Genomic DNA, 11,053 nt, shown 5'->3' with positions numbered 1-11,053 from the left:
CGCGGATCTCCCAAAGTGCTACTGGGGTGAGGCGATTCTGACAGCCAATTATATTCAGAACCGGATGCCAACTAAATCAGTTGAGAAGACTCCCTACGAATTGTGGACAGGTACGCCACCAGATTTGATGAATATGAAGATATTCGGATGCGAGGCGTACGTCCACATCCCCGAATCTAAACGGAAGAAATTTGAACCCAAAGCAAAGAAAATTATATTCGTCGGTTACTCAAGTCATCATAAAAACTATCGTTTTCTCGATCGCGCTACAAATCGGGTTGTCATCAGTCGTGATGTAAAGTTTCTGGAGCTCGGTAACAGCTCTGAGCAGCAGGAGGAGCTACAGACGGAAGCGGAAACACCTGTCACGCAGGAGGAGCAGCCGGAAGATTCCGAGGTTTATGTACAGCAGTACTGTAACAACGAAGAAGTGCTTAATGAAAACAGCGAAGAAAATATAGTGCGCGAAGAGGAACATTCATTTTACAATGATGCGAATGAATCGGTTTCGAGTGATTTTCGTGATTTTGAAGAAAGTATTACTGAAATTACTGAAGAGCTAGAGTTGAATAGAGCAGGACGGCGAACCCGCGGTATAATTCCAAAGAGATATGACGATTTTATGGTGGGATTAGTGACATCTGACGAAGAACCTGGTGACTATCGGGAGGCGTTGGGTATTCCTGAGTGGAAAAGTGCAATGAAAAATGAATTGAAGGCTCATGCAGTGAATAAACGTGGATCGTGGGATCTCGTGTTATTACCTGCCGGGAAGAAAATTATTGGTGCGAAATGGGTATTCAAGCTTAAAAGAGACGATACAGGTAGCGTTGTGAAGCACAAAGCTCGTATAGTGGCTCAGGCATACACACAATTATCAGGAATTGACTTTACGGAGGTGTTTGCCCCAGTGACGCGGCAGACAACATTACGTGTATTTTCAGCACTCGCCGGGCAAGAACGTCTAGTGTTGAAGCAGTATGACGTGAAGACTGCGTATCTTAACGGTACGATTGAGGAGGAGCTGTACATGCGTCAGCTTCCTGGCTTTACGGTGGAAGGTAAAGAGAATTACGTGTGCAGACTCCGGAAAAGTATTTATGGACTACGTCAATCGGCAAGATGCTGGAACAAAACGCTACATGCCGCGCTTCTTGAACTAAATTTCGAAGCGTGTGATTCGGATCCGTGTCTTTACATACGACGAAGAAAATGTGTAGTGTATTTACTTGTTTATGTGGACGATTTAATTATTGGAAGTTCCATTGAGGAGGAGATCGATAAAGTGGTCAAGAACCTGCGTAAAAGATTTGACATGACATCACTCGGTACTGTTCGACATTTTCTTGGTTACGAGATCGAACTAGAAAATGGATTTCACGCTGAAGCTAACACAGTATATTGAAAGCTTAGTGCGTAAGTTTCAAATGAAAAATTCCAAACCGGTGAAGACCCCTATGGACGCAGGATATACTTTGGAGAATCCTGGTAGCAAATTGTTCGACGACTTGTTTTTATACAGAAGCCTTATTGGAGCGCTTTTATACCTGGCAGTGAACGCTAGGCCTGATGTGTCGTTGAGTGTTGGACTTCTAGGAAGGAAGGTTAGCAAACCAAACAACATGGATTGGTCTGCAGCAAAACGTGTACTCCAGTACCTGAACACTACAAAGGATTGGAAATTGAAGTACTGTGCGACGAAGAGTTGGACTCTAACTGGTTACTCGGATTCAGACTGGAGTGGTGATAGACAGACAAGACACTACTACAGGATGTGTATTCTTTTACGGTGACGGTCCAATCAGCTGGATAAGCAAGGCACAGGGTTCGGTAGCACTGTCATCTTTGGAAGCCGAATACAACGCTCTTTCTTTGGCTTGTCAGGAGATAGTTTGGCTTAGACGTCTTCTGGTCGAATTGGGACACCCGCAGAAGGAACCGACGATTGTATATGAGGACAATCAAGGATGTCTTAGTTTTGCCCAGGCGGAACGATCAAGTGGTCGCGTTAAACATATTGATACAAAGCGACATTTTGTTCGAGAACTTTGCGAGGAGAAGGTTGTGAAGCTCGTTTATTGTCCAACGAACGAAATGGTTGCCGACGCTTTAACCAAACCCGTCGGACCAACAGCGATGCGGAAGTTCGTGGAACGAATTGGATTGCTGCCTTAGGTGGATTCAGCACTCATCCAGGAGGAGTGTTGGTATGGGATGAGCGCAATTAATCACCCCTTGTTGAATAGTTATCAAGTGTCACAATTATAATGAAACTAGCAACACTATATTCTCGATGTATCCATTCCAAAAATTGGAACGCTACTAATTAAACGTGCTTTTTGTTTTCCCTAAGTATCGCGTTGTTTCTTTCTCGAAGTGGTTCCAATTGTCCCTCTTCCAAACGCATTCCGCGTGATTCTGCTGCCGTTTCGACCCAACAGGTGCAAGTCCAAATGCAAAATTCCCAATTGCTGCAAAGCCCAATTGCTGAGCACGCCGTGGAATCGAAACATTCGGGTCATCCTCCATACTAATAGCAACAGCAGCAATATTTTCGGCCGAACGCACATTATGATGATGCACAGGTTTCACAATATCCGCTACGGATCCAGTTTGTTCGAATTTACGCACTACATTAGCGATTGTGTGCTCTGTAGGCCGACCATGACGACCAAAATCCGTCCGTATTGCTCGAAAATCATTTGCCGGTTTTTCATAATTTTTATAGTATAATTTAACAATGTGCGATGCTAAAACGATCCATATTGTAAAATGGCAGACATTCAACTAAAGATATGACGCTTTGGTTGACAGCTATGTCAAACGGGTGTCAGCGCAGGGCTGTATACTTTCGGAAACCCGAAATGGAAAACCCTGTATGTTATATCTAATGTTGTTTTTCTTTTTATTAATACAAAAACATTTAGTATAAAGACAGTAATGTAGTCTAAAAATTAGAAGAAAAAAAACAAAATTTAGAATAGACCTTAGGAAGGACTTTACGAGCATCTTATTATTTAAACAGTCATTTTAGTGATGTTGTAGGCCAAAACAATTAACTTCACATGCGTTTTTCTGAAAACTCGTTTCTTTCTTAAAACTAACATACACGATATCTCAAATTCTACTGAACCGATTTATGTCAAATTTATATGAATACAGTCTGTATGCATCTCTCTATCGCATGAACCAATAAAAAATCTCTTGTTTGTCAAGAATGTCAAGGTGGTGATGAATGTGCTATTCAGTATGCTGCCAGACACTTAGATAACGTTTGGCCTTTGAGGGTAAGAACTTTTGAAACAACCTGATAGTTGAAAAATACTTCATTATCAAACTACAAGTTCATATTTTTTTCGTAATTCATAGTTTTATATTTTTCCCTTTGATTTCTGTATGTGTAGTACACAAAACTATCACAGAAAGAAAAGTCGATACTTTCGATTTCTTCAAAATTTTGCAGCTGCAATGACTTCGGATATCAAAGAGTTCAAGAATAAATGACGTGAAGTGTATAATTCAAAATGTATGTTTATTTAACGGATTTTGCAATAGCGGTTATCGAACGAATCCCCGTTTCTCTTTTCTCTCTCCCACAGTTCAGATCAACTCATTCAATTGCTCGCCCGCCATTGTTACCGAGCTCACTTCAATCGCTTGAATTAATCCGACATATATCTTTCAAAGTAAGAAGGCTTCTTCCACAGCTGCTTAGACGTCACCGAATCGCAAGATTCACTAGGAGAATTCAAACCTATCAGGTGTACCGGTAAGTTTCTTCGATTCTACAACAGATGACGTAACTTGATTATTATTCCAGTGAATCAGACATTCGTTGGAAAGCTACTGCCATTGCGCGTCTTTTTCAGTATATGTCAAAAAGTTGAAGCGTAAACAGCAAATTTTTTTTGCCACTTCGAATATGTCGAATTTCGTACCAACGAGAGTGTTTTTGCAGGGAGTGTTACTCCTTTAATTCAATATGAAGAAAAAAGCTGCGGAAAGTCAGCGCATTTTGGTGGAAGTTTATGGTGACCACGCTCCGACTGAGCGAACGTGTCAGACGTGGTTTGCACGGTTTAAAAGTGGTAATTTTGACTTAGAAGACGAAGAACGTTTCGGGTCGCCAAAAAATTTTGAAGATGAAGAATTGGAGGCTTTACTCGATCAAGATCCGTCACAAACGCAACAAGAACTTACAGATACACTCGAAGTAGCTCAGCAAACCATATCCGATCGTTAAAAATCAATTTGAATAAGGCGAAAGATATGACATTGGGTGCCGTATGAATTGAAGCTACGAGATGTCGAACGCCGTTTTTTTCACGTGCGAACAACTGCTCCAACGGCATAAAAGAAAGGGTTTTTTTGCATCGAATCGTTACTAGCGATGAAAAGTGGGTCAATTACGACAATTCTAAACGTCGGGCAACGTATGGATACCCCGGCCATGCATCAACATCGACGGCCGCGCGGAATATTCACGGCCAGAAGGGTATGTTGTCTATTTGGTGGGACCAGCTGGGTGTGGCTGAGCTATGAGCTGCTAAAACCGAATGAAACCATTACGGGGGACCTCTACCGACGACAATTGATGCGTTTGAGCGTAAAATCAAACAGGAGGAATCGGACGGGCTTCGTCAATCTGTGGAAAGTTGAACATGTCGTAAATAACAATACTAGAAATGTCACTGACCAAGAAACATTTGATAACATCGGAACAACGTTCTCAAACGATATTTGCGACAAATGTTGTTAGACTCTTAAGGCATATACTTCTCAAAGTTTGTGTAAGTCCTTAAGGTAGGTTTAGAGTTCCCGTGAACGTGAACGCGGACAAACACTTTTTTGTTAATAATTCATTAGTCCATATATAAAACGCGAGGAAAACATCTTGAAACAATAAGAAGAAACATTTGCTAGTTATAAAACATGTTTAAACACAGTTCATATTGATAAAAGTGGATTAACTCAATATTTCACAACGATTCTGAATTTCCACCGTGGAATCGAGATGTTGGTGAACTCACCATAGTTCACCGACTTCGGTGAACGTGAACGTGAAAACAGTGGTGAATATAGCCGTCAAAATATTTCCCCGTTCATGTTCACGTTCGAATGTCCCAAGGCATTCTGAAAATTATTTCACCGTGGACTGTAAAAGGATATGTTTAGCAATTCTCAAGTTTTCAATGAAAATTTTGATATGGATGCAATTTCATTCAGTCGGATCTCTGCGCGGGTTGAAAAACTTCGTTGCTTCGGATTGATTCGTGAACAACTGTATATTTTATCCGAATTACTTTATTGAAGATCGATGTTTATTTACTTCACGTTTACTGACGAACTTTTGATATGAACGTGAACGCGAACAAAATCATTCTATTCACCACGATTTTTTGAGCTGTTCGTTCGCAATGTAGTTCATCGTGCAATGATCGTACTATTCCACCACCTGTTCAAGTTCACGTTCACGGGAACTCTAAACCAGGCTTTAGAACAAATGCACTCCTCAGAGGAATTTTCAACTTCACGCACAACTGAACTCCATTGCTTCTCAGATCAATGCGTTCATAAACTCAATTTCTTTACATTTATTTACATAGAACCTTTTGAAAAATTAAGTGATAAATGATCTATTTCCGAAGGGTATAACATTCTCGCCGAAGTAAACAACATCGAATGTTGGTTTTTCTTTCAGTGTCCAAAGATGCAAAAAACAAGTAAACACAAGAGGCAACATTCTCAATTTCAACACAAACCGTGATGACCACAGTAGAACCGTGCCTCACTTGCTTCCGGAAAACGGACAATTATCTACGCATAGCGGACGAAACTAACGCGGACGATGTTGGAAGAATCGTCGGAACCCATTTCTGGTTCTCGGTTAGTTGAATTCATTCAGCGGTGGCGTTGGAGATCGTAATGTGTTTTCGTTTTTTTTTGTAGGAATCGGAGTGCGTCAGCAGTGTCCTATGTACGAGCTGCTGGGAAAAGATTGACGATTTCCACAAGTTCTACTGTGAAGTGAAGCTTGCTCATACGGAGTTAGGGAAGCTGAACGAGCCGGAAATCAAAATTGAACCATTGGAGCAGCCGATGCTGGACACCATAAAACCGGAAAGGTTATTGAATGTAGCAAAGGCAACACCCAGTGAATCAATAACTGATAATGAAGACGATAAAGTGGAGATGCAACAAAATGTCTCAAATGAAGGTGATGAGGAGAATCAAGTAAGCGAAAGTGTTCCGGAACCACCAGTGAAGAAAGGTAGACGTGGGAGGAAACGCAAGGCCGCTCTGCCGGAACCCGAACCGGAACCGGAGTCTGAATCTCAATCTGAACGTGCCATTGAAGAAACAGCCGATCAGGAGGAAATACAAGCAGAGGATGACTCTGACTGGGAACCGATAAGAGACGATGACTCTGCTGAGGAATTTAAACCGAAAGGGAAAAGGCGAAGAGTGGAAAGAAAACCGAGGAAAAAGTATGCCCCTAGAAAACCTCGAAAAGCGGATGAAGAACGGCCAGCCAATGCTAAAACGAAAGAAGACATTGCGAAAGAGGATGAGTTCATCCAAAAATACTGCCCGATATACTGCGATAAGTGTGATTTCAGTTCGGATACCTTTGGGGAATTGAAGATTCACACTACGACTGTGCACAATAGCAATCCGTTGGTTGTGTGCTGTGAGCACAAATTCTACAAGCGATCGTTCCTCTTCCAACACGCTCAATATCATGAAAATCCAGATAAATATAAATGCCAGACCTGCTCGAAAGTGTTTTACAGCGGATTGGCGCTCAAACTTCATTTGGATTACACCCACGTCGCAGAGGAGGAAAAAATCTACAAGTGCGAGGTTTGTCAGGCCAGTTTTGCAAAAGCATATCACTTAACGTCGCACCGATTGAAGCACACGTCCATAGCGGAAAAACGTTTCTACTGTCAACCCTGCGATATAGCCTTCCGCACGAATCAGTCCTATAAAACCCACCAGCACTCAAAACACGGAGCAGCTGCGAAGTACGTATGCGATATCTGCGCTCGTGGTTTTCGTCAAAAATCCGATTTGGTTACCCATCAGTTGTCGCACAGTGAGGAAGGGCTGGAAAAGTTAAAAATACAGTGCGAACACTGCCACAAGTGGATGAAGAACAAGAAGTCGATCTGGACGCACCGACGCATCTGTCAAAGTTCCGGTCCGGTTGCGTGCGATATCTGTGGCAAGATGGCGCCCAATCCGGAGCAGCTTAAAAGTCACAAAAAGTTCATGCATCAGGACCAACGGGTTCACCAGTGCAGCTACTGCGAGAAGGCATTTAAACGACCCATCGACCTCAAGGTGGATTTTGGAGAATCTGTTTATACTACTATACTGATGTTTAATCTTCTTGCTACAGGAACATGAAACCATCCACACCGGGGAAGTATTATATACCTGTAATTTCTGCCCGAAAACCTTCAACTCAAACTCGAATTTGTACTCGCATCGGCGGAAAATGCATCCGGTTGAATACGCGGAGTGGAAGTTGGCCCTGCAGATGAAAAAGCAACCAATGCAACAGGCTCCGGCGGGAACGGAAGGAGAAGCGGTAATAGAGGGCATGTCAGAATTGCCAGCATTGCTTCCCGATGTGGAAAACTTTGTTTGAATATAGCACTGATTCAGAATGATATTATGTTCCTAGGCATAAGAAAATAATCCGAACGTCCCACGCGCCTACGCCAAATATTGGGATCAATTCTTAGTCCCCGAGTTATAAGGGGCTTCAGTGGGAATTTGCTTTTCAAAAATACACCGTATTTGGTGGATTTCTAGATAGTAGAAGGTGCTTCAATTCACGAATTCTCAGGAGACAACGAAATTTACTGCTTTTCCGATCACCATTGTTCTTGTCAACTGGAGTCGATACTGAAGTAGCATCAGAAGCAGTGATGGTAAAAAATCACATTCAACGATCAATAAATAAGTATATCCCTCTAGTCGGATGTTTTTAAATCACCCCCAGCAGGCGATGCTCTTTTATCCTTCATATGTACACAGAGAGAATACTTGGAACGGTGAGCTACCAAGATCTCAAAAAAGCAATATGATAGAGGAATCCCCACTGTATGCACTCTCGAAACATTACTTCTACTACTCAAAGCTACTCGTGAGTGCAAGCCACAAACGATTAATCCCATCCCATAGAGCGGATAATGAGTTCTTGATCGGAAAGTGTAACAAGAGACAATCAACTGAAATCTTACGACACTCGTCGAGGGATTTTTAATTCTCTATTGCACTGTCCGCAGTGAGTGGCTGACTCAGTCTCGTGTCGATTTTATTTTGCTGTCGTCTCCCGCCCGATAAACAGAAGACGGGAAATGGATGCAATTGATTAATTTTATTACCAGCAGATTTGGGCGAATCTAATCCCGCCCAAAATCGTTTTTAGATTCCAATAATTCTGAACATTCACATTTCTCTTCAAATATTTTGACGTGGGACTACGTCTAACCGGAATATATGGAGGGTAAAATGAAAACCTAAACACAGAACATGCAGGAAAAAATGAAAGATTTCGAATGCTTATAGCTCGAACATTTCGTACTGGATAGGAGAGATGTTTGCATCACTTGATAGGGAATATTTCTACGCATCTATCGCAACTAACAAAATGTTGTTTTTCATTAGATAAACAATTGAATAACTGTAAAATATTAGGCGTTATCTAAACGCCCTAACTGCATCGTTTTGATTGGCCCGATTTACGGTTTCCCTAACACAGCCATCAAAACCAAGCAGCCTTGGGGAAATCGGCATTGCAAATACATGAAAGTAGGGGGACTTTTGTTCTCATCGAAAAATGTTCCCTAACACAGACTTTAAAACCAAGCAGCGAAATCGGCATTGCAAGCACACGAAAGAGCCTAAAGGCGAGTGAACTGAAAAGTTTAAACCCTCTTAAAGCCAAAAAGAAGAAAAAGAACACACGAAAGTAGGGGGAGCTTTTGTTCCCACCGAAATGTGTTCCCTAATAGAGATTTCTAAACCAAGGTGCCTGGAGAAATCGGTATTTCAAATTCATGCAAGTCGGGGGTATTTTTGTTCCGACTGGAATGTGTTTCCCTAACACAGACTTCAAATCCATGAAGCGTGGGGAAATCGGCATTGCGAATTCATACAAATCGGGGGCATTTTTGTTCCGATTGAAATGTGTTTCCCTAACACAGACTTCAAAACCGAGGTTTCTGGGGAAATCGGCTCTGCAAATAAATGCAAACTGCGAGTACTTTTGTCCTCGCTTGCCTTTGTGCAGAGTGGAATATGTCTGTCCTAACATGATCTTCTAAACTTAGGAACCTGGGAAAATCGTGCAGCCACTAGAAGCGAATGAACTTCCCAGTTTCAAGCAAATTCGAGATTCGAGAAGTATGTACACTTTTGGGATGTAAACTTCAGAGGGAAATGTAAAATAAAATAATCGTTTGATAATTTTTTTTTTGTCTTTATTGGAAAGATTTTCAGCCTTAGGCTGGTTCATCAAACGTTTGATAATTCTTCCGTACATATATTTTGTTCTAGTCATCATACCAAACGTAAAAGGTCCGTCATTAAATTTACTTGTAACGAAGAACAATCAATCACAATAAATGAATTGACTTTACACGGCATTTGTTCATTTTTTTCACTCACAGAGCAAATATATTGAACTCAATTGAATTTGGAAACTGTTTCATTCAATCAAGAATTTAATCAATACAAACGAATGATTGCTAAGCTAAGGTAGTTCCACGTGAACCTTGCGGTTATATCATAGATATAACCCACTAATTTTTTTTACTAATAATAATTCAATTAGTGATTTCACGAAACACTTTTCGAATTCAATGGAATTTAAGATCCTTTTTTATTTTGTAGATAAAACGGATCACATATTTGATTAATTCAATTCTGTGTGGTTACGTTTTTCGTTGCAAATAAATGTAATGAATTAGTATGGACATATGTTATTCATATATCGTGGACTTCCGACATATGTGGCAGTAGATTTATTGAACGACCAATGTTTTTTTTCATATCCCTTCAAACTTGTTGCATCTCCTGAGTGTACATACTGCTTTGTCCGCTGATTTGTTTGGTTGAATCTAGTTAATTTCAGGTATCAATCTCCATATTGTCGAATAAATACTATTGGAACAATCGGTATCGCAGAAAATGTTTATCAACATCCTACCTAATTATCAAACGGTATGCGAAGAATTTAAGTGAACTGACGGCATTGGAATATATGCTTTGTGAGGACCACACAATTATTATCAGAGCGGATAAACGTCCGACTGGAAGTCATGAACATCAATTTAATGTTCCCAAGATAAATTTATCCTTTGAAGGTCGTTCACCTTCCTAAACATGATCAGATGGAATATATTCCAATGTCTTCTAGAATAACCGAACCAACACCTTATGATCGTGATATTGTTTTTGCAATTGTTCTGATGATTCATAACACGACACTCTTTTAATTATTCGCCGAAAATGTATAAAAAAATATCCTTGAGGTTAGCCTACGGTTTTAGTAGCAGTGCAATATGATGAGCCAGTCTCAGGATAAGAAAACATTTTAAAATAAAGCATTTGAATGAATCAGTTGTAAAACAAAACGTCAAAAAATTTCTCAGCTTTGTGATAGCAGATAATCATTACCTATTTGAGTTGTATGAGTATTCCCCCACAAATTGTGGATAGTCTATCTGCATACAAATTATGTAAAGTTCCACAATCCTAAAATGTTATGAGTAAATATTTACGTACTTACACAAAAAACACATGTTGACATATTTGCGCTAATTTATGTTTTTGATTAATTCAAGGTAATTATGGTCTTTTCTAGTCACAAGTTTACTCAGGCCCGAAAGGAGTGTTCTATATTTGGGCTGGCGGAAAAATATATCTCGCAAGACCACGTGTTCGATATCGTAATAGCCTTGGCCAATAACGCATTAAATTTACTCATAAAATTAGTGATTTGAGGGGGATTACTGTTTGTAGTTTCTTGTAGATT

At 40.5% G+C, this 11,053-nt stretch overlaps 1 protein-coding gene across 1 annotated transcript; it reads left to right on the top strand.

The window, feature by feature from the left end:
* The first annotated feature begins 3,609 nt into the window (after positions 1–3,609).
* LOC129777601 (transcription factor grauzone-like) lies at positions 3,610–7,681 on the top strand. Its single transcript, XM_055783976.1, has 4 exons — positions 3,610–3,769; positions 5,702–5,886; positions 5,950–7,347; positions 7,406–7,681. Exons 2-4 carry the CDS (start codon positions 5,767–5,769, stop codon positions 7,655–7,657), a joined length of 1,770 nt encoding a protein of 589 aa, XP_055639951.1. The 5' UTR covers positions 3,610–3,769; positions 5,702–5,766; the 3' UTR covers positions 7,658–7,681.
* The last annotated feature ends 3,372 nt before the right edge of the window (positions 7,682–11,053 follow it).

The sequence above is a fragment of the Toxorhynchites rutilus genome, chromosome 1, assembly GCF_029784135.1.
Source record: "Toxorhynchites rutilus septentrionalis strain SRP chromosome 1, ASM2978413v1, whole genome shotgun sequence".
NCBI classification, from domain to species: Eukaryota; Metazoa; Arthropoda; class Insecta; order Diptera; family Culicidae; genus Toxorhynchites; species Toxorhynchites rutilus.
The sequence above is the reverse complement of the archived record's forward strand: the minus strand, read 5'-3'. Positions and strand labels throughout refer to the sequence as shown.

What these genes read in the sequence shown, in the direction of transcription:
- LOC129777601 (XM_055783976.1), top strand. Translation starts at nt 5,767, where the DNA reads ATGACCACAGTAGAACCGTGCCTCACTTGCTTCCGGAAAACGGACAAT. An exon ending in GAACCCATTTCTGGTTCTCG is followed by an intron (nt 5,887 to 5,949) that starts GTTAGTTGAATT and finishes TTTTTTTTGTAG; the next exon opens with GAATCGGAGTGCGTCAGCAG. An exon ending in AACGACCCATCGACCTCAAG is followed by an intron (nt 7,348 to 7,405) that starts GTGGATTTTGGA and finishes TTCTTGCTACAG; the next exon opens with GAACATGAAACCATCCACAC.